Source organism: Mustela nivalis, assembly GCF_964662115.1.
Source record: "Mustela nivalis genome assembly, chromosome: 3".
Taxonomy (NCBI): domain Eukaryota; kingdom Metazoa; phylum Chordata; class Mammalia; order Carnivora; family Mustelidae; genus Mustela; species Mustela nivalis.
Window position 1 is genome coordinate 3,480,559 of NC_139022.1, and position 27,731 is coordinate 3,508,289.

The following is a 27,731-nucleotide window of genomic DNA, read 5'->3' on the forward strand; positions in this document are numbered from 1 at the left end:
CTCTCTCTGCCCGCTTTTCTGCCTACTCGTGATCTCTGTCTGTGAAATAAATAAAGTCTTAAAAAGAAAAAGCAAAAAACAAAGAGGCAACCCATGTAATGGGAGAAGATATTTGCAAATGACAGTACAGACAAAGGGTTGATATCCAAGATCTATAAAGAACTCCTCAAACAACACCCAAAAACCACATAATCACCTCAAAAAATAGGCAGAAGACATGAACAGACACTTATCCAAAGAAAATATACAAATGGCTAGTAGTTGTTTACATTTCTGGAGCTTTATTTGTCATTTTTTCTTTCTAATTCATGATTTTGTTGTTTGGGTCCTTTATTCTTTCTGAAAATTCTTGCTAGGGGTTTATGTATTGTTTATTTTTTAATGAAATAGCTCTTGGTTTCATTAATCTGCTCTACTTTGTGTTTTTAGTTTCAATAGAGCTTAATTCCACTGTAATTTTTACTTCTCATTTTCTGCTGGGTTACACTTTGTTTTTATTTTCCCATAAGCCTTTCTTTATGTTATGTTACTCTCCCTACAGTACTTTATTAATTTTTTATGTAGTGTTTTATGATTCATTGTTTGCATATAACACCCTGTGCTCCATACAATCTGTGCCCTCCTTAATACCCAAAACCAGTCTCTCCTATCCCCTACGCCCCACCCCTAGGCCTTTTATGTGTAATATTAGGTTGTTTTTTTGAGATTTATCTCGTTTCTTGAGGTAGGCCTGTATCTTTTTTAAAATTTTTTTATTGTGTTGTGTTTGTCACCATAAATACATCATTAGTTTTTGATACAGTGTTACAAGATTCATTGTTTATGTACAATATCTCTATGCATTTGAGATCTTTCCTTTTTTTTTTTTTCTGTGACTGACTTTCTGTTTCATAGTGCTGTGGTCCGAAAATATGCATGGTGTGACATCTATCTTTTTGTACTTTTTGAGTCCTGATTTGTGACCTAGTATAAGATCTCTTCTGGAGAATATCCATGTGCACTTGAAAAGATTATATATTCTTCTGCTCTAAGGCAGAATGTTCTGAATATATATTATAAATACATCTGGCCCAGTGTGTCACTAAAAACATTGTTTCATTGTTGATTTTCTACTCAGGAATCTGTATTGATCTAAGTGGTGTATCAAGGACCCTATTATTAGTGTATTATTATCAAGAAGTCCCTTTGTTATTAATTGTTTTATTTTGGATCCTTCCATGTTGGGAGCATATTTACATTTGTTAGATCTCCTTATTGAATTGTTCCTTTTGTATGGTATCATGCCCTTCTTTAACTCCTGTTACTGTCTTTGGTTTAAAATTTAGTTTGTCTCATTTAAGTATTTTTACTCAGTCTTTCTTTTACTTCCACTTACATGATACATATTTATTCTCTTTATTTTCAATCTGCACCTTTTTTGTATCTAAATTGAGCTTCTTACTTGCAGCATATTTATAGGTATTGTTATTGCTTTTGTTGTGGTTTCAGGTTTTTATTTAAATTCAGCTTATTTAACATATAGTGTAATATTGATTTCATGAATAGAACTTATCAATTCCTCACTTGCATATAACACCCAGTGCTCATCACAGTATCCTCCTTAGTTCCCATTACTCATTTAGCCCATCACCCACTTATCTCTCCTCTAGGAACTCTCAGTTTGCTCTCTAAAGTTGAGTTTCTTATGGTTGCCTTCTTCTCTTCCCCCCCCCTTCCTCTGAGTTCATCTGTTTTCTTCCTTAATTTCCATAGTAAAATCATATGGTATTTTTCTCTTTCTGACTGACTTATTTTGCTTAGCATAACCCCAACCAAATCATTGTGAATGACAAATTTTCAATCTTTTTGATGAGTAGCAAATATTCTATCATATATATAAATATAGATATATATATATACATATATAATTACATAAATATATTTATGTAATAATATATATAAGTATATGTATTATATACTTATATATTTTTATATACTTTATATACTTATATATTATATATTTTATATACTTTATATACTTATATATTATATAGATATATATAAGTATATATGTTATTACATAAATATATTTATGTAATTATATACTTATTTATAAATAAAGATGTGTTCATCATATCATATATATGCATTGTATCACATATAATATGATGAACCCATCTTTATTCATCCTTAGATGGGCATATGGACAATTGAGCTCTTTCCATAATTTGGCTATTATTGATAATGTTGGTATAAATATCAGGGTTTATGTGCCCCTTCCAATCAGTATACTTGTATCCTTGGATAAATACCTAGTAATGCAATTGCTGGTTCATAAAGTAGTTATATTATTTAACTTTTTAAGTAAGTGCCATTTTGTTTGGCAAAGTGGCTTATTTCTTTCTTGATGGTTTTATTTATTTATTTATTTATTTGATCACTTCTGGCACTCTCTGATTTTGTTTGGAAAATTTGTTCCATTCACATTCAGAGTAATTATTGTTAGCTATGTTTTTAATGTCATTTTAGTAGCTATTTTTTATTGTTTCTGGAAATTTTCTCAATTCCTTTCTTTTCTGTGCCACTTTTGGTCCTTTGTTTCCACTCAAAGTGTCCCCTTTAATATTTCTTGCTGGACTGGCTTTTTAAAAAATTTTTAATATATTTTTAAGACATCTATTTTAGAAAAAGAGGGGGTCAAAGGGAGAGAGAGAATTCTCAAGCAGACTTGCCACTGAGCAGGGAGCCCAATACAGGGCTCAGTCTCAGGGCCTGTTCATGACCTGAGACAAAATCAACAGTTGGACACTCAATCAACTGAGCCACCTAGGTGCCCCAACGGGCCTGGATTAATAGTCATGAACTCCTTTAAATTTTGTGTGTAACTATTTGTTTCTCTTTCTATTTAAAGGTGTGACTTGTTGGCTAGAATATTCTTGGTGGCAGATTTTCCCCATGCAGCTCTTTGAATATATCATACGACTCACTTGTGGCTTGCCATATTTCTGTTGAGAAACCTGCCATTAGCCTCATGTGTATTCCCTTGTAAGCTAAGGATTTGTTTACCTTTCTGTTTTTATAAATTTTTGTTCTTCACTATATTTGCCAATTTGATTCCAAAATGTCTTCATGTTGAACTGGTTTTGTTTATTTTGAGGGAATTCTCTGCCTCCTGGAGTGTTGACCTGGTTTTGTTTATTTTGAGAAAGTTCTCTGCCTCCTGGACCTAGATGCTTGTTTCCATCCCCAGATTAGGGAAGTTTTCAGTTATTATTTCTTCAAATAAATAAATTTTCTGCCTGATTTTCTCTCTCTCTCTTTTTTTTTTTTCTGAAAGGACTTCCCTAAGATGAATTTTATTACATTTTAGGGGTCACTGAGTTCCCCAAGTCTATTCTTGTATACCAAAAATCTTTCTCTTTTTTTTCAGGTTTGTTATTTTCAATTATTTTGCCTTCTATATCATTTATTTGTTGCATTGCTTCTTCCAGCCTTGTGTTCATTGCATCATGTCTCTTTCTAATTTCAGTTATTGTATTTTCATTTTTGATTGATTCTTTAAATGGTTTCTTTGGAGTTTTATGTTCTTTTCTAAGCCTAGCTAGTATCTTTATGATCATTGCTTTAAAGTCTCCATTAGACATATTATTTATATCTTCTATTCATAGATATCTGGCCATGACTTAATCTTGTTCTTTCAATCAAGATGAATTCTTCCATCTTGGAATTTTGTCTATGTCTCTGACTTCTTCACATTAGCAAAACCTATTATATTCTATGCTCTTGAGACTAATGGCTTTATGAAGAAAAGGTCAGGTAGTGGTCAGGGCCATGTGTCTCAGAAAGTGTCATTTGTGTCTCTTGCTGTGTTTTGGCTGCTCTACCCTAAAACATGTCTCCACCCTTCTTACCTTCTTCAATGTGTCTGGTTCTCTTCCTTTAGTTGTAGAGTTCTGTCAGTCTTCAGACTGATTTTTGGGATATTTAGAATGATTGACACTTATCTAGTTGTGTTCATGGAATAAAGATGAGCCTAGGGTACTCCTACTTTGCTGCCAGCTTTGACAACAGAACTAGAACATTTTGGGGCACCTGGGTGGTTCAGTGGGTTGAAGCCTCTGCCTTCAGCTTGGGTCATGATCCCAGGGTCCTAGGATCAAGCCCTGCATCGGGCTCTCTGCTCCGTGGAAAGCCTGCTTCCTCCTCTCTCTCTGCCTGCCTCTGCCTACTTGTGATCTCTGTGTGTCAAATAAATAAATAAAATGTTTTAAAAAAAGAACTAGAACTTTTTGCACAACCTCTAAGCACTGAAGTACCTGTGTACATGACATCATGAAGTCTGAATATTATTAATAAATGTAACATACCACTATCATTCCTTATCTGATTAAACTCCTTTAGAAGTGTCTGGGCCAGCTAGAAATTGTGTAATTAAACTTTGAACAAGTGTCTAATTTCTCCTCAGGTGGAAAGTCCCCTGAATAAATCTCATATTATTTTCCAATCTAAACTAGCGTCTAAGCATTGACCTTTTGAAAGACAAACAGTGGAACTTGGGTTTGGGTGACATAATTGGCAAGAGTCCAATGAGAGTTAGAACTCTCATCCTTTGACAAATGAAATCACCCCTACAGCACACCAGGGCTTACTCTTCACCTTCAGTCTTTTCATTTTGATGGTCATGGTAGATAAGATCCTTGAGGTTATCTGACCTTGGAATGAATACTGCTGGTGCCAACCTTGCAACTGTCAATACTGTTTTTGTCATGGAAAAACTCCCTGCTGATTTCTGACTAGCAACAACTGCCAGTTTAACTTTTCTGATGGAGTAGGAAGAAGGAGCATTTGTGGAATGTGATGAGCTCTTGGACCCGGTAAGTCCATTGGAATGTTCACTAAAACAAGTTTCCCATTTGTGGCTTTTGGGAGAGACTAAAAGTGACATGAAAAATAGTCCTTGCATTTTGAATTTAAGTATACTTGTTTTGGTGTATGTGGTTTATGTTTATTTTGTTGTATTAAATTTGTGTTTAATGTGAAGTTCTATCTTTGTCCCACTAAATATTTTATTTTATTTTATTTTTAAACTTTATTTATTTATTTATTTATTTATTTATTTATTTTTATTTTTTAATCAGACACAGGAAAAAATGTTCATCATCACTAGCCCTCAGGGAGATTCAAATTAAAACCACATTGAGATATGACCTTACACCAGTTAGAATGGCCAAAATTAACAAGACAGGAAACAACATGTGTTGGAGGGAATTTGGACAAAGATTTTATTTATTTATTTGACAAATACATATCACAAGTAGGGAGAGAGGCAGGCAGAGAGAGAGAGGGAAGAAGGCTCCCTGCTGAGCAGAGAGCTCGATGTAGGACTCAATCCAGGACCCTGGGATCATGACCTGAGCTGAGGGCAGAGCTTTTAACCCACTGAGCCACTCAGGTGCCCCAAGAAATTTTATTTATTTATTTATTTGACAGATACAGATCACAAGTAGGCAGAGAGGCAGGCAGAGAGAGAGGAGGAGGAAGCAAGCTCCCAGCTGAGCAGAGATCCCAATGTGGGGCTTGATCCCAGGACCCAGGGATCATGACCTGAGTTGAAGGCAGAGGCTTTAACCCAGGCAATCCCACAAGTCCATATTTTAAATAAATGGAAAGAGTATAGCCAAAAGATCATGACTAAGAAATGATTTACTTATTTATTTACTTATTTACTTATTTATTTACTTTTTGAAAAATATATACATATTTATTTATTTATTTATTTATTTATTTTTTGTGGCATCATCTGGCCTATATGTATCCATGAAGCTTCTCCAACTTGGGAAGACCAAATCTAACAGCTTCATCTAGTCAGAATTCTGTTTATTTTGTGTTCTTCTTGAACTTTTGTCTTGGAAGATGGAAAATACTCGTTTTGTTCACAAAGAGAGTCCACTTGATTGTATTTTGAACAGAAGGTGCAAAAAGCTAAAAAGCAATCAGAGAAAAAACTGCCTTGTAAGAAGGAGGGACCGGAAACATAGATAAAGGAATGTTAGTAAAAACATTTAATTTTCCTCCAAATTTCCTGTGAGGACCTCTGCTACTTTTACTGCACCTCTCCCTCCTCCTATTTCTGTACCACAAGGAGCATGGCTCATAGAACCACTCCTACATCACTATTGGTTTTCTCAGGTTCCATTGGCTCCTGCTTCTCCTTTCTTTACTATTGAGGAGCAAAAAGCACCTCGAGTTATTGTGTTTCCTCCTTATGATATTTAAAATGAAACACTTCTAAATTATTATGAGGGAACCCAGGGTCTCCCCTGGACTTAAACCAATTACTTCATATTTCTCTATAGGTGCCCCAAGAAAAATTGACAGTGAGGAACAAATTGATTGATGATTAATGGACACAGATACACATATTTAGTATTAAAGCTAGTTTAAGTTTGTTGGTATTATGAAACAAACATGTAGTTAGAGTTATCCACAATAAATATAAAATTTTTATACTACCAAGGTTAATTGAAGGTCAAATAAACTCGTATTTCTGTTGTAATTTGTCATTAAAGATGACTTAAATTGATAGTTAATTTTTTCTCTCTCACAAAGTTCTCTTGGTTTAAGGGAACTATAAAAATCTTTGGTAACCTAAAACTTTGAACTTTTTCTAAGTTAAATGACAGACTGGATTGATCATTGAATGTATAAATATTTTCCAAATAAGATAAAATACTGAAATGTTAATTACTAAGCATAAGGTTTATTTGCTTTTGATTCATACTGCAAGTAAGCAAAACATACTTGGTCTTGGAAAACATGCTTTGTGATTTATTGAAAAATTTCACTATAGGAAATGTATGTTCCTAAAAATTATTAAATGTATTTATAAATCTGTCATCTAAAGAATCCTGGTGTGATAGATAATTCACAATTTATATACTACATTTTCACTGGAGACTGAGCTTCTTAATTTAAAATTATGCTGAATTTAATAAAACCAGATGAAAATTTTAAAGAAAGCCACACTGTATGAGGGAGTTGTATGAAAAAGTTAAAACTGACAAAGTTCTATCTACCTATCTATCTGTATCTATCACCTATCTAGATATATGTGATATATATTATTAACACATTATATCAAATATTATTAAATGCTATGGTATATATTAAATTTATTACTAAACATATATATTAATATATATAATGTTGATGTGCATTATATGGAATGGAATATTACTCAACTATCGAAAAGAATGAAATATTGCCATTTGCAATGACAAGGAAGGGATAGAAGGTTTTATGTTAAGCGATATAAGTCAGTCAGAGAATGTCAAATACCACACAATTTCATTCATATGATGAATTTAAGAAACAAAGCAAATAAACATATGGGAATGGAATGGAAAGTAAAATATGATAAAAATTGAGAGGGAAGCAAACCATAAGAAATGCTGAGCTCTAGGAAACAAACTGAGGGTTGCTAGAAGGGAGGTGGGTTGAGGAAAGCATAATTAGATGATGGGGATTAAGGAAGGCACCTGATATAGTGAGCACCGAATATTGTATGCAAATGTTGAATCACTAAATTCTACCTCTGAAACAATAAAAAAAAATAAATTTAAAATAACTGATAATACATTTTGGTTGACATGAAAATAATTTTGCCCTAGAACAAGACTGCCTGTTTAGAGAGAAAAGACTTAGGACAAAATCTGGATGAAAATAAAGTTCTAGAAAAAAAGAAAGCTTTAGAGAAGATTTTTAGGTATGGTCAGCTCTCATACTGAAACAAAGTACACTGATACAAGTTTGAAATTCTGCTTTATTGGGTTTTGGCTTTATTTGCTATTCTTTTACCAGCTCATTTAGGTGTAATACTAGCTTCTGTATTGGATACATTTCTTGTTTCTTGTTTCTTGAAAAAGGTCTGTATTACTATACACTTCCCTCTTAGGACTGGCTGCCCTGGATCCCAAAGGTTCTGAACTATTGTGTTTTCATTTTCAATTGTTTCCATGATTTCTTTCTCATTATTCTTTAATTTCCTGGTTGGCCCATTCAGTCTTTAGGAACTTCAAAGCCAAAGCATTAAGTGCTTTGAAAAACCAGCACCTGGGAGGATTTGTCTCAGCATCTGTGATTAGAAGGCAGCAAAAAGAGACTTTTGGGACACAGTTCACCCCTTCATGAAGCAGCCATTCAGAACTTTCTCCGAAGGGCTAATGCCTAATCTTCCAAATACCATCAAGAACAAGCTTATGGTCTGTTAAAATCAGATTTTTAAAAGATTTTTATTTATTTATTTGAGAGAGTGAGAGAGAGTGAGAGAGAGAGAGTATGAGAGGGGAGAAGGTCAGAGGGAGAAGTGGACTCCCCATGAAGCTGGGAGCCTGATACAGTCCTTGATCCTGGGACTCCAGAATCAAAATCAGATTGATTGACTCAATACAGTCAGGGAGGACATTCCTCAGGAGTCACAGAATGCTGGTTGCCATGAGGGATTAGTCTTTTACAAAGTCTGGGCTCTCACAGAAGGAGTCTGAAGCATGTGTATGGAAAGCAGGGGTCAGTTCTGGATTAGAAGCTCTTTCTGAGGGGAAATGAGTAGAAGCAGGGATTAACCAGGACTTGGGCTCTGCCTTATTCAGTTCAAGTTGCTGCAACAAATGATGACAGACTGGGTGGCTGAAACAGCAAAGCATGTACTATTCCTTGCAGTTCTAGAGACTGAGAAGTCCAAAAGCAAGATCCTGGGAGATCTAATATCTAGCAAGAGACTGCTTCATTATCTATAGATGCCCATATTTCTGTTGTAGCCTTGCATGGATGACAGCTGATAGAACAATCTCTCGGGTCTTTTCTCAGAAGTGCTTTTATCTCATTCACAAGTGTTCCAATCTCATGACCTCATCACCTCTCAAAGCCCATACCTCCTGATGGCACTCCTTGAGGGTCAGGGCTTCAACATCTGAATTGGGACAAGACACAAACATTCAGTCCATTAGCAAGTGTTGTCATGAGGACAGCATAGCTTATCAACTGGGTATCCCCAGGAATCCATGGGACTAGCAAAGCAGAATCTGGGGACGTCACTGGTAGAAAAGCAGGAGTTCCCCAAGAGAGAGTCCTCATAGCATTTTACAGAGACAGCATGACGCTTGAGAAACAATAGTTTCCGTGACCCATACACCAGCCTTTATCTATGCCTGTCCTCCCTGCTGGATTCACAGCAAGCCTACTTCTTTCTTTTCCAGTACAAATGGATTTCCACTCTCTGAATCCTGATGAATTTTTGCTCTTTTGCAGTTAGTAGGTTGTCCCTCAGGATTCTGCATGTCTGGATTTGCAATCGTGGAAACTGCCAAAGGTCTAGGGACCTGCATGGCAGAACCTGGCCTCTACCACTATTGCCCAAGGTAGGGACTCTGGTCCCTTGAGCGTCCTGTGCTGCTGTCAAAGGTCTGTGTGCATTGGCTTATTGGTTTTTTTAATGTAATTGCTTATACATGTGTTTGATCATGCTCAAGTGGCCTTTCTGTGGAAATAGTGGCCAAGCTACACCTAGAAGTCACTGAAGAAAGTTCTAAGAACTCCTGGTTGGTATGAGGCTAGAGAGAGAGAGAAAGAGAGAAAAGAAATCTGCCTCTCTGCATTTTGCAAGTCCCTGGACAAAATCTGTTGGCTGTGCACTTCTCACATGGAGATTCCAGGCAGGGAGGCCCTCCTGAGCCTCATCTCCCTGAGTTCCTCCTCCAGGAGCAATCCCTAGTTTGAGACCAGGGATAGGTAAGGAAGAGCAGCAAAGCAGGGTCCAGAAGGAAGGACTGCCACAGACCATGGAGCACCAGAGGGCAAGGCTGGTACCTTCTCACTGTTGGGGTACAAATGGGCTCAGCTCAGCAGGTACAGGGGTGCCCTTGGCCCCTCTGGTGGGCTTTGCAGTGCCCCAAACTCAGGAAGAAAAAAGACTGGCTCAGGTGACTTATTTTTGACTGGGAAGGAGCTGACAGCAATGAAAATAAACAAGTAGGGAATGATGTTGGAAAGTTGGAGGGTTTGTCCTTTATATCTCAGCTTTCTCTCCTATCTTCCCTTGCTCTGTAGTGTGTTCTCTAAGAAGTTTTTGGAATGATATTCCTGTTCACTGATTTACTCCTGAGCTGTGTCTTTTCTGCTGTTCAGCTCATCTGGTGAATTCTTTTACTGTAAAAAGTATCTTGCCCTTGCAAGGGCAAGGGCAAGGGCAAGTCCTGAGAAATCCCAGAGATTTCAGCTTGCCACCCAGAAGGAAACCAGGCTATTTGGAATGCTGGAAAGGATTCAGAGTAGGGGAAATCGTCTTGGACATCTGAGACCACCCCCACATTCAGCGGTCCCCTGGACACAAACCCAGACCTTGATACTGATCCTGAACCATGCTCTCAACTCAGACCCCTGTGATCCTCGCCACAGTGCTTTCAGATCAGTGCATCCATGCCCATAGGCACAAACTCTTAAGCCTAGATTCTGTCCTGAGAGGTCTGTCCCCAACGGCCTGGCTCCAAAGCCTCAGAGATTGGGGACAGTGAGGAACACCATAGGACTCATTGTGCCACCCTGAAAGGAACAATGCCATTTGGAACTCCAGAAAGGATTCAGAGAAACTGAAATCTGCATTCCTACCTCTGGACACCCCCATATTCAGCAGGCCCCTGGATGCAAACCTGGAGCTTGACACTCACCCTGAACAAATCCCTCGACTGCCCCTTCCCCCAGAAAGATGGAAAGAGTGCTGGCAGATCGGGCCTGCCATATGGTGGGCCCTAACCATAACCTTTGGTTTGGTTCTCAGGATTCTGACCCCAAAGGCCTTGCAGTAGGTGCCCTACAATTTGGGGACACCTGGGCAATCCGAGAGGACTCAGCCTGCCACCCAGAAGGAAACTGTGCCATTTGGAACTCTGGAAAGGATTCAGAGGAGCAGAAATCTGCATGCCCAGCTGAGGACACACCCACACAAAGCTGACTCCTGGACACAAAGCCAGAGCCAGACACTCACCCTCACCTACACTGTCAACTCAGCCACCCAGACAGCTCTCTATGGGGTCTTCAGGTCAGTCCTGCCATGTCCCTGGTCCCTAACACTAAACCTTGGATGGGTTCTGTAATGATATCCTCATTTCAGGTTATGTGGTGGTTCTGCAGGACATTGTCCTGGTGTGGGATCAAACACACTGAAGCATCCCGTGTGAAGTGGCAAACGTGGTAAAGAAATGACGGCTGGGGAATCTGAGTGTGGAGACAGCACGTATTGTGCTGCTATAACAAGCTGACTGCACTTTGAAATTACCACAGAGGAAATGACTCTTCCAAACATCCATGTTAGCATGATGACACGGAAGCAGAGAGAACATCAGACTTTGGGATGGAGACCAAGCCCTCCCAGATCCAGGTCACCCAACATGGAGAGGACACATGTTAGCAAGAAACTCGTGGGAGGATTAAATCATGGGCCCCTGTGTCTCAGGTGCAGTAGAAGCAGTGGATTTGGAATTTCAGTTTTCCACAACGTTCCACCACAAGCTGGTTAGAACTGTGCAAAAGCAGGAAGGGAAGCCCCAGTAAAGTGGACTGGGGATGCCAGAAGGGGAGGCTGGAAGGGGACGCCTGGTGCTCAGTGCCCATTACAGACCCCACATTGCAATCCCCCACAGGAGAGACTCACCAATTCCAGGCCGCACAGGGGAAGCTGGAGGTTCATCTCCTGACTTTTTGTAGGAGCTTTGCAGCTCAGCTGGTGAGAATTCTCCATCACCCTGCCTTTCTCCAGGGGACTTTCCTTCAAGCACCCTTCCCAACTTCTTCCTCCTCCATGAAATAATGTTCCTTTCCTTTGTTTCTCACACTTGCCTGTGATGGGACCGTAGCTTGCTCAGCCCAGACTGCCATTCTCTGCTCTTCCCAAATAAACCCATGCTGCTGGTCAAATAACTGGCAGATTGAGTTTAAGGCAAATTGAACTAATAAATTCAAAAACCTGCAAGGAACAAAATCAATATGCACAAATTAGTCGCACTCCTACGTGCTAGGAAGGAACCATCAGAAAGAGACTACGGAGAACGATCTCATTTACACCTGCATCCAAGACAGCAAGATACCCGGGAGGCCCCTGAACCAAGAAGGTGACAGACCTGTCCTCTGACAGCCCTGCAACAATGACGACAGACAGGGAGGGGGACACACGGAGATGGGGAGGCACTGTGCTCAGGGAAGAACCCACACTGGGAAAATACCTACTCTCCCCAAAACCGTCTACAGAGTCCTCACTCTGGCTCCCGAATTTCTGGACTTGGCGCAAGCCTGGAGTGGGTGTGGACACGGGAAGGACCCCGCAGGGCTGAGGTGGGGGGAGCACAAGCACCGAAGCAGGCAGACGCTCCCTGACTGCAGACCATCTGAGGAGCCCCAGGAACCGAATCCGGGAGCACACAAACACAGACAAGGACCGAGGAGCACCCGAGCCCAGAAAGGGGGGACCCCACAGCCCCGCGCACAGCACAGCAGGAGGCCACGTCTCCTCACACAAAACGACGGAAGCCCCAGTGTCTACACAGGGCGCCCTTCCTCTGTGGGGTCCTGAGACCATGAACCCCTTGACAGTCCACTCAGGTGGCTTCTCCTCACCTCCTCCAGTGTCTGGTCCTGAGGAGGTTGGACTGCTGCCAGTGTGGGCGTGTCCACCACAATGGGTCCAGTCAGTGTGGATGCAGTGCCACACCCTCCTGAGCTTGTCCTGTCAGGGTGGGAGGTGCCCCACATTCTCCAGAAGTCTCCACAGTGGGTCCTGAAGAGGCGGGGCTCCGGTCCCAGCTGTGGCTGCGCAGCCTGGGCTCAGGGCGGGAGCTGGGGTCTGGCGCCCTCTGCATGCGGTGGAAGGCAGTGCAGGACTGTGGGAACTCACCCTTCAGTGGAAGGTCCAGCTCCCTCCCAGGGTCCAGCTGACGCCATTTCATTCTGGAAATTCAAGCTGCATGGAGCCCAATACCCCCCAACTTCCCCCCAAATAGCTAAGGAACAATGAATTGGAAACAATGTGGAATTACAACAGTCCTTGACCCAAACAGTGGCACTGAACATGGCCCTGATGCAGACCCACACTCTGACCTCAACTTGGTCTCAAGCCTGGACCCTACCCTAATCCAAGACCCTAACCCTAGCCCCCAACCCAAATAATGTTCACAAGAATCAAAAGGTAGAAACTGCAAATATCCATCAATGGCAAGTGCATAAGCAAAGTGTGGTGAAGGATTTGAATTTGGGTTCAGGTTCAGGTTTTAGTCAGAGTTCTAGATCAGGCTTTGGGTTTAGTGTTAGGGTGAGGATTTAGAGTGAAGGACAAGGGAACAGAGTTATAGTTTAGGGCTTTAAGTTTATGATTTAGGCTTTAAGACTCAGGGCTTATAGGATAAAGTTCAAGGTCAAATTTGGGGTTTGGCTTCATGCTGAGATTTGGGTTCAGGGTTCATGACTTGGAGGTCTGGTTTAGGGTTTGGGTTCGTCGTGGTTCAGGGCTTGGATCCAGGGCTCAGGTACAGGCTTTGGGTTCAATTTCAGGTTTGGGACTCAGGGTTCTAGTTTGGGCTTTAAGGTCAGCTTAGGTTTCAGCGTTGTTAGGGGTTAAGGTTAGGTTTAGGGATGACACATTTTCTTCAGTTGTCATCATGGACAAAAAAATTCTATCTGAAGTTTCTAAGTCAGAAATGTATTTCATCTGGGGGCGCCTGGGTGGCTCCGCATGTTAAGCCTCTGCCTTGGGCTCAGGTCATGATCTCAGGGTCCTGGGATGGAGCCCTTCATCAGGCTCTCTGCTTGGCGGGGAGCCTGCTTCCCCATCTTTCTCTCTGCCTGCCTCTCTGCCTACTTGTGATCTCTGTCTCTCAAATAAATAGAATTAGTAAAAGCTATTATATGATCTTTTACAAACCATTTCCTATCTTTGCATGCTCATGTGCCAAGACAGACACAGATTATTTAAAACGCTGAAGACAGTGCTCTTGCATTTAAATTGCCTGTAACCTTCGTGTAATAGATTTATGATTGATGATAGATTTAGTTAAAATATAACTATTTTACATATTAACTCTCAGTAAACGATTTCAACCTATGCTCATTTAAGTAACTTGGTGCATAATCCCTTTTCTATTAAACCATAGTTCAAGGACCAATGCTGCTTTTCCGAGAGAACCCCAAGCTATTTTTCTAGAATGGCCGTATGCGTATATATCAGGCGTCCTGTTTTCACTCACTTTGTGGAGCACCTACCCTGGAGGTCATGTAATAACCAATGACGAAAAAAAAAAACAAAAAACCCAAACATCCAGGTCGAAGTGCCATCCCTGCCTGGAGACGAGGAGACTGCTCAGACAGATCCCGGGTGTTGCTAATATCCAAAGCGGGAAGTGAGCTCGCGGAGGAATCAGGAGGGAGGGGGGCGGGGGCGGGGCGGGAGCGGCCCGGAGAAAGAGCTTTGCTAATTGCCCAGGCGGGAAGTGAGCTTGCAGAGTATGCAGCGGCGGAGAGTATGGGAGGAGGTGGAGAAGCTGGCGGAGGAGGGGCGGGCAGCGCCGCGGTGCTGAGCTGCGGCCCAGTCGGGACTGCAGGACCCACTGTACTCGCCACCCGTGCGCTCCCGCGCTCCAGCCTAGCCCCCGAGGCCGCGCTGTCCCGTCCCTGCCGCCTGCTGCCCCTGCCCGCCCCATGGCTTCTCCGGAGGACCCTCTGCTCACAGGTAAAGTGACACCGCGCCGCGCCCAACCTGGAGTAGAAAACGCGGGCCACGAGGGGGGCGGTGTCGGGCCCCAGCCTCCCGCGAACCCCAGGGCACCGGGACCACCCCGGACGCCGCGCCGCACCCAGTCCGCAAGGGGTCGGGCCAGGGACAGCGCCGCAAGAGGTACCCCCCCCCCGCCAGCGGGCGGGCTAGCCCCCATCGTTAGGCAACCCCACGCGCGTGTCAGAGCCTCCTGCCATTCCCAGGACACCCAGAACGCAGAGAGTGAGGCCTTGGGTGCTTTCTAGTGACAGATTCAAGGCAATTCTTTGACTTTGGGACTTCAGAGTTAACATAGTTTTCATTGGTGATAATTATTTTTGTGTGGGGGCCATAGCTTTTCTTTTGACCTATGGTTGTTTTCACTCCCGGTTCTGAAGAAGCCCCTAAATCCTAACCCTTTTGAGGACTCCGAAAGCTCTCAGAGCAGCAGTGCTGGGGGACAGTGTGGACACATGGTTTGGTTTCTCCTCTGGCCTGATTCTGTGGCAGCCCCGCTCTGTCCTCCTCAGACTTCAGAGCAATATCTGAACAAGTGGAGAAGGGACCAGGGGGTCAGGAAGGTGGCCACCGAAGAGTGACTTCTCTGGGGGGTGGCTGAGCTACCAAGTGAGCATGTTAGTCCAGCTCTGCCTGCAGTCAGGATGGAGCTGAACAGGGGCCAGGGAAGGGGAGGAGGAGCAGAGAGCTGGGATAAAGGAACCAAAGAGGAGATTCAGATGAAGGGAAGTAATGGGGAGGAAAGAGAAGAAACTCTAGAAGACAGGCATGTAGAAAGGAAAAGTGATGAAGTGGGCATTGGGAAAGGGCACCACCAGGGAAGGAGAGAGGGGAAGGGAAGAGGGAGGAAGACAGGAAAGGGGAAAGGGAGAAGGGAGGAGTCAGCATGCCAGGGCTCCCCCTGCATCTGAAGAAGAGGTGGCTGGTCCAGCTTGTCAAACAGAGTGCTCACTCTTTGGTCCCAGTTTCTGCTCCCAGTGCTACTGGGCTTTGCAAGGAAGGCAGGCTGTCCCCTGGGATCTACTGGAGCCCACTGGAGCCCACAGGATGGTGGGAGAGGTAAGATGCCACCGGTCCTGTCCTGAGCTGCTCCCAGCCACCAGCCTCACCACATGGTGCAAGAGGGACCCCAGAACAAAGGAAGGACACAGGCCCGCGTGTCTGCCGGTGGCCCTGGGCACTTAGCTCATCCCAGTGAACCACACTGCCTCCTCAACCCAGGCTTTAAAAGCCTCCTTCTTTGTTCCTGGCTTTCATGTCTGTAGGAACATGAGCCAGATCTAACTCATCTCCGACAGACAATTCTGACTCACCCCGTGTCAGATTTTTATTAGTGGCTGTGATAGAGTAAGATAGCAATGCTCCAACAAACGGACTGTTTCCTCCCACTTGACCTCAACAGTCTTATACATTTTCTTAGCGAAAACATCTTGTCTCCTTCCATTAAGCTCATAACGTGGTCTAATAGTATACATGTGCCTTCGTTAGATGCAACGCAATACAGAGGTCCTTCTTTTTTTTTTTTTTTTTAAATTTTACAAGGTAAAGTCAGTGAACACATCCAACTTGACGAATACGTCTCTAAAATGTCAATCCAGGCAAAGCTTTTTCTGCCTACAGTTTGGAGCCTATGTGGTGACATTTTTAAAATGCTTTCAGTCCCTCAGTGAGGCTCTTAGAAGCTAGCCAGGGCTTACTACGTGACAGGCACTGTGTCAGGTGTTGGAGCTAAAGGGAAGGAGAGCTTGGAGGCTGGCTGGGGAGGGACACCCATGACACAACCACAGCTAGAAACGGAGGCCAGTGCTAGAAAAGAGAGAGCAGGCTGCATGGAGAGTGTGTACCATGGGGCTTGTGAGCTCACGAATAAGTGGGAGTAACTGGAGTGGGGAGATGGGGGAGAGGAAGAGGGTCTTCCCATCAATGGGAATCACCTGTGCTTGGAGGCAGGCGACAGGAGGGGTCTCCACAGGAAGAGGGAGGCAGTGTGGTTGAAGGGCAGAGAGATGGGGCAGAACAGGCATCAGTCAGTTGGAGGGGTATGAAGAGACTGATGGGAGGATTATGGGTGCCTTTGGAGGACTGAGAATTTGTTAGAAGATCAGTGCAGATTTCTATGGAGACAAATGCCAGGAACTGATAGGTCTTTGAAAGGTCACTCTGGCTGCCTTTTGGCAAAGGGGTTGGTAAAAGGCACTTGCAGGTGTGAACACACCAGGTGGGAGGTGAGTGCAGGAAATCAGGTGAGGAAGCATGGTAACTTGGTCCGGGGGTATATAATGGAGAATAGCCTTTAAGGAGTTCCACAAATTGGCACCAGCTGTGGCTTCATTACAGAGCTGGAAGGGGGAGGTGGGTGTGTCCTGGAGGTTACAGAAATTACATGAGAAAGGGAAGTATTTTTAGATATTTTTTTCAACTAGAGGAACTCTCACATTATTGATAGAATTCCAGAGTGGGAATCGATGGACATGAGGACATCTTTGAAATGTCTGAATATGTTCTTCGACATCTTTGTGAGTGACGAGGAGACCTTGACCTTAGGAGGCCTCTGCCCTCTTTGTAGCCAAAAAGATTTCACCTACACATTTGGGTTCTCCATTTTAAAGTCAAGGATACAGTCCTTCCAAAGGACACCTCCTATCATTTTACCCTCTCATCATTCCTCACGTGCTGGGATCTCCAAGACCCTCTGTTCCAGGTTGTGAGTATCCACTTGGGCTGGGCTGGTCTTGCCAAGAACACCACCACAGGAAATCTAGAGCCTGTAGTGCTATTAATAACATCATCTAAGACTGTATTTGCTGCCCTCATGGCCTCTTCCCACCATGACTCACTGAAGCTTTTTACACATTGTATCCATTAAGCTATAGTTCCCAAAGCTCATCTTCTCTAGTGCCATTAATTTTTAGGGGACCAGGCAAACCTTAAAATTGTCCCCCTTAATTGGATCCCTGTGCCCCCACAATCTCTTTGGATGCCTTTCACCATGATCCTTGAATGAGCTCTGAGATCACTGCTGGTACCTAACACTTCTTGGCACCTTGTCTGTTAGGTTCTTGGAAGAGGAGGTGGCTATGGAGGTGAGTGGGGATGGGAGTGGGAGGATTCCTCCCTTCACTTCCCTTTTTGTTTTTTCAAATAATGGGTTTTGAGGGGGAGGGAAAGGTTAACCATACCATTTATTTTCCATCTCCCATTGATAAAATGTTTACCACTCCCCACTGGAAGAATTTAGATCTTTCGTTTGAATATCCAGGAAAATCTCCCAAACCCAGACCACCACCATGTGGATTCAGCCATCTTCTGATTCACCTCCAGATTGTCTCCTCCTAACTGCTCAAGCCACAGGTGAAGGGCGAAATGTTCAATGCCCAAGCAATTAAGTGGGGAACATGTTTATCTAAGCAATTGCATGCAGCTCTGTATCTGCATACAGGTGTTCTCTCCCAAGCCTTTCCAACCTCAGCAAAACAAGACAAAGCCCCAGCGATCTGGGGTATATATCATTCATTCATTCCTGTGTTCAACACTCATGGCGCATCCCCACCAAGACAGTGGGAGAGCAAGGACTGGAGAAATCTTGGAAGCTGAAGTCTGAGGAGGATTTCAAATTCAAGTCAGAGATGAAAGAAACATCTGGACTCGCTCCTCAGGTACATGCAGTATTCTGAACTGAGGCTAGAACCAGAGACCATTCTAATGAAAGGCCTCTACAAGGTGGGCTCTCACAGGTGGGCTCCAACTCAGTTTCCTGTATATTCATTCATGAAATAGCTCTCCGGGTCAACATGCAGAAGAAAACCATTTAATAAAACTGACAATGAGGAGAGGAAAGGGAAGCCAGAAGGCATGTGAATGGGGAGAGAGGAAGAGCCAGGGCAGAAAACCAAGAATCCCTCCCTGCCCTCCTTGCTACCAAAGAGGTCTGAGGGACTAGTTTCCACCTGGGATCCCAAGTCCAGAACAAAAGCAGCGGGGCCACGGCGGGGGGAGGGAAGGGGGTCCTCAGCACGCGTGCGTGGGTGTGCCAAACAATGGAGGCTAGCGTGCCCGCTGGCGGGGGGCACCTCGCAAGGCACTGTCCCCAGCCTGACCCCATGCGGACCCGGGTTCGGCACAGCGGGTGCCCTGGGGTTCGCGGGAGGCTGGGCCTCCACAACCCCCCTTCTCGCCCCCAGGTCCTGTCCAGTGCTTTCTGCTCCAGGTGAGGGCGCAGCATAGTGTCACTTTACCTGTGCACAGAGGGTGGTCCGGAGAAGCCTTGGGGCGGGGAGGGGCAGCAGGCAGCAGGAGCAGGACAGCGCAGCCTCACGGGGGAGCGCCCGGGCAGCGAGTCCTGTGGGTCCTGCAGTCCAGACAGGACACAGAACAGCACCACAGCGCTGTGCGCCCCTCTTCTGCCAGGCCCTCCACCTCCTCCCAGACTCTCCGCCACATCCTCCATGAGCTCACTTCCCGCTTTGGCAATTAGCAAAGCCCCTTCTCCCGGCCGCCCTCAACTCGCCCCTGCCCCCCTCCCTCCTGAGTCCTCCGCGAGCTCAGAGCTCACTTCCCGCTTTGGCAATTAGCAAAGCCCTTCTCTGCGCCGCCCCTGCCCCCCTCCCTCCTGAGGCCCGGCTGGGGCGCGGGGCGAAGCCCCAGCTGGCTGGGAGCATTGCCAGCAGGGCACTGTGCAGCCTCCTAGCCTGGCTCCCTGAGCGGGTGTCTGCTCTCGGCCTGGCTGCGAAAAGATCATCAGTCCTGTTAACCCTGGCTGCACTCTCGGGTGAGTTTTCTGGCTTCCTGATTGAGCCCAAAGCCAGGAACCAGCTTCCCCAGCACAGGCCTGGGCTGAGATGCCTGCCCAGGATCTGTCTGAGAAGTCTCCTTGTCTCCAGGCAGGGATGGCACTTCGACCTGGATGTTTGGGTTTTTTGTTTGTTTTTTTGGTCTTTGGTTGTTACATGACCTCCAGGGTAGGTGCTCCACAAATGGAGTGAAAACAGGATGCCTGATATATACGCATATGGCCATTCTAGAAAAATAGCTTGGGGTTCTGTCGGAAACGCAGCATTGGTCCTTGCACTATGGTTTAATAGAAAAGGGATTATGCACCAAGTTACTTAAATGAACATAGGTTGAAATTGTTTACTGAGAGTTAATATGTAAAATAGTTATATTTTAACTAAATTTATCATCAATCATAAATCTATTACACAAAGGTTACAGGCAATTTAAATGCAAGAGCACTCTCTTCAGGGTTTTAAGTAATCCGTATCTGTCTTGGCACATGAGAATGCAAAGATAGGAAATGGTTTGTAAAAGTTCACATAATAGCTTTTACTATACGGTATCAGCAATTTTTCATAAAGGTGCAGCCTCCAGCTAAAAATTCAGCTTTGAAAAATGCAGAAAAGCAGCAAACGTTTCCATACCCTCTTGGTGACCAGAGGCATGCTTTGTGCCCCTCATCATCTCTTTCGTGGTTCTGAGGCCCATGGCGCTCAGTAGTTTAGTGTCTTATTCTCTGTAAGAGGCCATTGAAGAAATACCAGGCCCAGAGAAGAAGGTCCTGCTGGGTGTCTGAAGAAAGTACAACCTTTTAGATGAAGCTTTCTGGGGAATTTGTTAGTGGTTTGGTCTGCATCTGATAGGAAGGGAAATTTTTTTTTAAAGATTTTATTTATTTATTTATTTGACAGACAGATCACAAGTAGGCAGAGAGCAGGCAGAGAGAGAGAGAGAGAGGTGGAAGCAGGCTCCCCACTGAGCAGAGAGCCAGACATGGGGCTCAATCCCAGGACCCTAGGATCATGACCTGAGCCAAACGCAGAGGCTTTAACTCACTGAGCCACTCCAGTGCCCCAGGAAGGGAAATTTTTTAAAGAGTATTTTCTCTTTGAATCTATTTTGAGGTTTGGTTTGTGGTTCTTTCTGACTTCTCATGAAGATGGAATTATTTCTGAGGTTGGTTTTCAGGAACCACATATCAAATCGAGCTATCTTGTTAGCAATAAATAAATAAATCAATAAAAGCTCAAGTGTTGGCATAAAGCTATTAAGCTTTTTAAAACCCCGAACTATAATTCATGTATCGTGGTCCTTCTTTATCATATCACACAGGAGAGAGGTGGCAGAAACGCACTTTCAGGTTAATTTTTTTACAAGGAAGTTTGACTTATGAACCTACTTTGTTATTCCCTTTCATTCAATTTCCCTGTACCTCCTTTTCTATGAATTGTAACTGTAACCCATCATTATTTTTATTGTTGCCACGTGCTTTGTGAACCATAAAGTGTACGCTATAAATGGGAGCGCTTTTCTTTTTTTTTTTGTAGTTTACGAAAAACTCATATTTTTAAATTTATTTTTTATTTATTTTCAGCATAACAGTATTCATTCTTTTTGCACCACACCCAGTGCTCCATGCAAGCAGAGCCCTCTATAATACCCACCACCTGGTACCCCAACCTCCCAAACCCCCGCCCCTTCAAAATCCTCAGATTGTTTTTCAGAGTCCATAGTCTCTCATGGTTCAGCTCCCCTTCCAATTTCCCCCACCTCCCTTCTCGTCTCTAACTCCCCATGTCCATGAAAAACTAATTTAAAAACATTCATCCACCAGAGTACCCAAAGGGCTACCATATAAACTATCTGTCATTACATTATGTCCCGATGTGGAGCTCGATCCCAGGATCCTGAGATCATAACCTGAACTGAAGGCAGAGGCTTTAACCCACTGAGCCACCATCCCCAATGTATTCTCTTCAGTACCAGAATTTGTAACCAATTAACAGATGAAAAAGGAGGCAGTCAAGTGAAAAACAATAGGTCTTAGACCTGCAAGAAATTCGAATTAGATGAATTCAGCTACTCAGGCACTGTTTCACATTTTCAGATCTCTGCAGAAAAGGGGTTAACCTTTTTACAGCATGTAAAAGAGAAGACTATAACACATAATATGTGTAAGCATGTAAATATCAAAATATATCCCATTAGTTTCTTAGACACTCAGGGCCTATTTTTTCTCTCAAATTCATGAATATGTAGGAGCAATAAGTAAGAAGTGAATGTATACTCTTCACTTCGAAGTCTTTTAGAAATCTAAAATATGACATTCTATGGTTTGTGTCTCCATATTCCTTTATTGCCAGTTTGAACAAATCCACATGCTTTGATTCAAAGGTAATAAATTCCTCTTATTTGGAAAAATGATGTTTATTTTGTTCTCTCACCCTTAGCAGGTGGTTTCATTTTAGCACACTTCAGAGTTATAATTTCATGCTTATTAAAAACATTTATTATGATCTATATAGATGAATGAAACTTTTATTAAATTATTTGACAAAAAATCTGTTATTTTTAAAAATGTATTTCCTTTGAAGGGTTATTTTAGAGCATTCAGAGAGGATCTAGGAGTTTGGTATTATGCAGTTTTTAAGTAGGTATGAAATGGTTATTTATATGATTGTTTCTTTAAGGCTTATGTATATTGTCCATTATATGCTATAAAATATTTTGAAAGTAAATTTAAGGTATGTTTTACATAGTTTATTTTTTGGAAAAAATTATTGAAATGACTTATGAAATTCAGTATACTCTCAACATTAATTTATTCTGAAATTTACCAAATGTCTATTGAACCTATTATATGGCAGATATTACTTCAGACTACACTGGTAAATGAAATACTTGGCTTTATAGAACTTTTATTTTAATGGGTGAGACAATTAAAAGCTATAAACCTTAATAAAAATTGCATAGTGCATTCAAAAATGATGAGTACAATGGGGAAAAAGAAAAATTCGATCAGGGTGAGAAAAATCAAGGTTGCTAGGCAGGGGTTGGGGAGTTAAAATTTTTAATAGGAAGATCAGGGTAGTTACAATGAAGCTGACAATTTAACAAAGGTATGGAAAGATGATGAATTTGCCCAGAACTATCAGCAATAAGGTCACTCCAGACAAAGGAATTGGCTATCTTGAAGGCCATAAGGTTGGATCATGCCTGGCATATCTGAGGAATAGCAAGGAGGCCACTGTGAGTGACTGAAGAGTAGCAGGGAAAGAGGTCACAGAGGTTAAATGAGTGGCTAGATCATGTAAAAGCTTAGAAGTCATTGTAAAACTCTGGCTTTTTATATTTGGAAACTTACTGTGTGATAGAATTTCTGCTAATAACTGAGAGTTCAAATGTCCATAAAATTTCAAGGATTCTTATTCTAGTAAGACAGAATAAAGAAAAAGAGTTCATATTTTCACATGGTGTAACAAATGCTCGGAGATCCAAATGTAGGAAGCTATGGGAGCACAGAAGAAGGCACTAAAATCTCACCAATATATTTGATGACTGTGACTATATATAAATTTGTATTTTCTAGATTTTTTATAGTCATGGAATGACACAGTATATACTATTCATTGCCTGGCTTTTCTTTTCTCAGCATCATTACTTTGAGAATCTCCAATTGTAAATAGTTCATTTGGATGTTGAATAGTAATCTCTTTAATGAATAGATCATAATTTGTCTTTGCTCTATTGATGGACATTGATGAACATTTCCACTGTTTTCAATTCTTAAAAATAAAGCTGCTATGAAATTCATATACAAGTCCTGGTATGAACATAGGGTTTGTTTCTCTTGGTTAAATGCCTAGAAGTAAAATGGCTATTTGTGTAACTGAAACATATTTTGCATTTAAAAAAATTTTCAAACTATTTTCCAAAGTGGTGGTATCATGATATATGCCAACAACAGTTTAGATTTTTTGTTGCTTCCCAATCTAGCTCAGACCAAGTACAATTAGCCTTTATAATTTTAGCCATTCTAATAGATATGTAAGCATGTCTCATTATGATTTTAATTTGTATTTCTTTAATGTCTAAATGTTGAGAAATTTGTCATGTGCTTATAAGCCATCCATATCCTTTTGGTGACATGTCTCTTCCATTATTTCCTTCACATGTAAAATTGGATACTCTGTTTGGTTATTAGTAAGGTTTTTATTTTTAATCATTTTTTAATAATCAGAATAGATGTCCATTATCAGATATATAATTTGCAAATCCCTTCTCCATCTTTACGGTTTCTCAATGGAGCTTTGATAGCTGTGTCTTTCAAGAAATATGCTACTTCTTTCCTGGTACATGGAGGTATGACTAGAACATTATCAATGTTGACCTTTGAAAAGAAATTCATGGCTTAAGATATATGTAGTCTGCAGTTGTTGGGAATGTTCACCATCCCTGCCTCTAACTCATCTCTCACTGCCCACACATTCAGATATAGAGGAATATTAATTGACAAAATATTAATTGCCAAATAACATTAGTTGGAGAATAAGAAAAATGCAGGCACCTGATTATATAATATTACTTAAATAAAATGTGTTTTTATAAGTGCTATTGGAAGTAAATTCCTCAATACTTTAATCAAACAGAATGATGGAATCCTAGATTTTTTTTTCTTGTATTTACTAAGAAAATGATCATGACTCAAGTATATTAAAATGGAAGAGGGAAAATTAAAAATTGTTTTAAGTTGATTTGTGTGTGTTGTGCGTATGTGAGAGAGAAAGTGAAAAAGAAAGAGAAAGAGAGAAAAAGAGAAAGGGAAAGACAGAGAGGTGGCTGCAGTGAATTGATGAGTTGCAGGATATATTTTAAAGTTTTGTCTTTTGCTTTCTACATTTCCTTTTCTTTAGGTTCAAGAGAACAATCAGTAACATCTCAGATGCCTGCTGGTAACATCAGCAGAAAGAGTTAGAGGTTCCCAGAAAATTAAAGATGATATATAATTTTCCTGACATAAGAAAAGTCATTTTTTGTCCCCAGCTATTTTCTTTTTTTTATTACTTTTTTTTAATTAATATTTTATTTTTTATAAACATATATTTTTATCCCCAGGGGTACAGGTCTGTGAATCACCAGGTTTACAAACTTCACAGCACTCACCCAAGCACATACCCTCCCGAATGTCCATAATCCCACCCCCCCTTCTCCCAACCCCCTCCCCACCCCCAACCCTCAGTTTGTTTTGTGAGATTAAGAGTCACTTATGGTTTGTCTCCCTCCCAATCCCATCTTGTTTCATTGATTCTTCTCGTACCCACTTAAGCCCCCATGTTGCATCACCACTTCCTCATATCAGGGAGATCATATGATAGTTGTCTTTCTCTGCTTGACTTATTTCACTAAGCATGATATGCTCTAGTTCCATCCATGTTGTCGCAAATGGCAAGATTTCATTTCTTTTGATGGCTGCATAGTATTCCATTGTGTATATATCCCACATCTTCTTGATCCATTCATCTCTTGATGGACATCTAGGTTCTTTCCATAGTTTGGCTATTGTGGACATTGCTGCTATAAACATTTGGGTGCATGTGCCCCTTTGGATCACTACGTTTGTATCTTTAGGGTAACTACCCAATAGTGCAATTGCTGGGTCATACAGCAGCTCTATTTTCAACATTTTGAGGAACCTCCATGCTGTTTTCCAGAGTGGCTGCACCAGCTTGCATTCCCACCAACAGTGTAGGAGGGTTCCCCTTTCTCCGCATCCTCGCCAGCATCTGTCATTTCCTGACCTGTTGATTTTGGCCAGTCTGACTGGTGTGAGGTGAGATCTCATTGTGGTTTTGATTTGTATTTCCCTGATGCCAAGTGAAATGGAGCAATTTTTCATGTGTTTGTTGGATATCTGGATGAATTCTTTGCAGAAATGTCTGTTCCTGTCCTCTGCCCATTTCTTGATTGGATTATTTGTTCTTTGGGTGTTGAGTTTGCTAAGTTCTTTATAGATTCTGGACACTAGTCCTTTATCTGATATGTCATTTGCAAATATCTTCTCCCATTCTGTCAGTTGTCTTTTGATTTTGTTCACTGTTTCCTTTGCTGTGCAAAAGCTTTTGATCTTGATGAAATCCCAATAGTTCATTTTTTCCCTTGCTTCCCTTGCCTTTGGCGTTGTTCCTAGGAAGATGTGGCTGAGGCTGAGGTCGAAGAGGTTGCTGCCTGTGTTCTCGTCAATGATTTTGATGGATTCCTTTCGCACATTGAGGTCCTTCATCCATTTTGAGTCTATTTTCATGTGTGCTGTAAAAAAATGGTCCAATTTCATTTTTCTGCATGTGGCTGTCCAATTTTCCCAGCACCATTTATTGAAGAGGCTGTCTTTTTTCCATTGGACAGTCTTTCCTGCTTTGTCGAAGATTAGTTGACTGTAGAGTTGAGGGTCTATCTCTGGGCTCTCTATTCTGTTCCATTGATCTATGTGTCTGTTTTTGTGCCAGTACCATGCTTTCTTGATGACAGCTTTGTAATAGGGCTTTGAAATCCGGAATTGTGATGCCACCAACATTGGCTTTCTTTTTCAATACCCTTTGGCTATTTGAGGTCTTTTCTGGTTCCATATAAATTTTAGAATTATTTGTTCCATTTCTTTGAAAAAGATGGATGGTACTTTGATAGGAATTGAATTAAATGTGTAGATTGCTTTAGGTAGCATAGACATTTTCACAATATTTATTCTTCCAATCCAGGAGCATGGAACATTTTTCCATTTGTTTGTGTCTTCCTCAATTTCTTTCATGAGTACTTTATAGTTTTCTGAGTATAGATTCTGTGCCTCTTTGGTTAGGTTTATTCCTAGGTATCTTATGGTTTTGGGTGCAATTGTAAATGTGATTGACTCCTTAATTTCTCTTTCTTCTGTCTTGCTGTTGGTGTAGAGAAATGCAACTGATTTCTGTGCATTGATTTTATATCCTGACACTTTACTGAATTCCTGTATAAGTTCTAGCAGTTTTGGAGTGGAGTCTTTTGGGTTTTCCACATATAGTATCATATCATCTGCGAAGAGTGATAATTTGACATCTTCTTTGCCAATTTGGATGCCTTTAATTTCCTTTTGTTGTCTGATTGATGAGGCTAGGACCTCTAGTACTATGTTGAATAGCAGTGGTGATAATGGACATCCCTGCCGTTTTCCTGACCTTAGCGGAAAAGCTTTCAGTTTTTTTCCATTGAGAATGATATTTGCGGTGTGTTTTCCATAGATGGCTTTGATGATATTGAGGTATGCGCCCTCTATCCCTACACTTTGAAGAGTTTTGATCATGAATGGATGCTTTACTTTGTCAAATGCTTTTTCAGCATCTATTGAGAGTATCATATGGTTTTTGTTCTTTCTTTTATTGATGTGTTGTATCGTACTTACTGATTTTCGGATGTTGAACCAACCTTGCAGCCCTGGAATAAATCCCACTTGGTCGTGGTGAATAATCCTTTTAATGTACTATTGAATCCTATTGTCTAGTATTTTGTTGAGTATTTTCGCATCTGTGTTCATCAAGGATATTGGTCTATAGCTCTCTTTTTTGATGGGATCCTTGCCTGGTTTTGGGATCAAGGTGATGCTGGCCTCATACAATGATATTTGAAGTTTTCCTTCCATTTCTATTTTTTGGAACAGTTTCAGGACAATAGGAATTAGTTCTTTAAATGTTTGGTAGAATTCCCCCGGGAAGACGGCTGGCCCTTGGTTTTTGTTTGTTTGGAGATTTAATGGCTTTTTCAATCTCCTTACTGGTTATGGGTCTGTTCAGGCTTTCTATGTCTTCCTGGTTCAGTTGTGGTAGTTTATATGTTTCTAAGAATGCATCCATTTCTTCCAGATTGTCAAATTTGTTGACGTAGAGTTGCTCATAGTATGTTCTTATAATAGTTTGTATTTCTCTGGTGTTAGTTGTGATTTCTCCTCTTTCATTCATGATTTTATTTATTTGGGTCCTTTCTCTTTTCTTTTTGATAAGTCGGGCCAGGGGTTTATCAATTTTATTAATTCTTTCAAAGAACCAGCTCCTAGTTTCTTTGATTAGTTCTATTGTTTTTTTGGTTTCTAATTCATTGATTTCTGCTCTGATCTTTATGATTTCTCTTCTCCTGCTGGGCTTAGGGT

General features: G+C 41.7%; 1 protein-coding gene across 1 annotated transcript; it reads left to right on the forward strand.

Moving 5' to 3' along the window:
* Nucleotides 1-14,476: 14,476 nt before the first annotated feature.
* LOC309861258 (uncharacterized protein) lies at nucleotides 14,477-18,512 on the forward strand. Its single transcript, XM_082724046.1, has 3 exons — nucleotides 14,477-14,746; nucleotides 17,844-17,871; nucleotides 18,048-18,512. The coding sequence occupies exons 1-3, from the start codon at nucleotides 14,540-14,542 to the stop codon at nucleotides 18,122-18,124; spliced, it is 312 nt and encodes a 103-aa protein (XP_082580172.1). The 5' UTR covers nucleotides 14,477-14,539; the 3' UTR covers nucleotides 18,125-18,512.
* The last annotated feature ends 9,219 nt before the right edge of the window (nucleotides 18,513-27,731 follow it).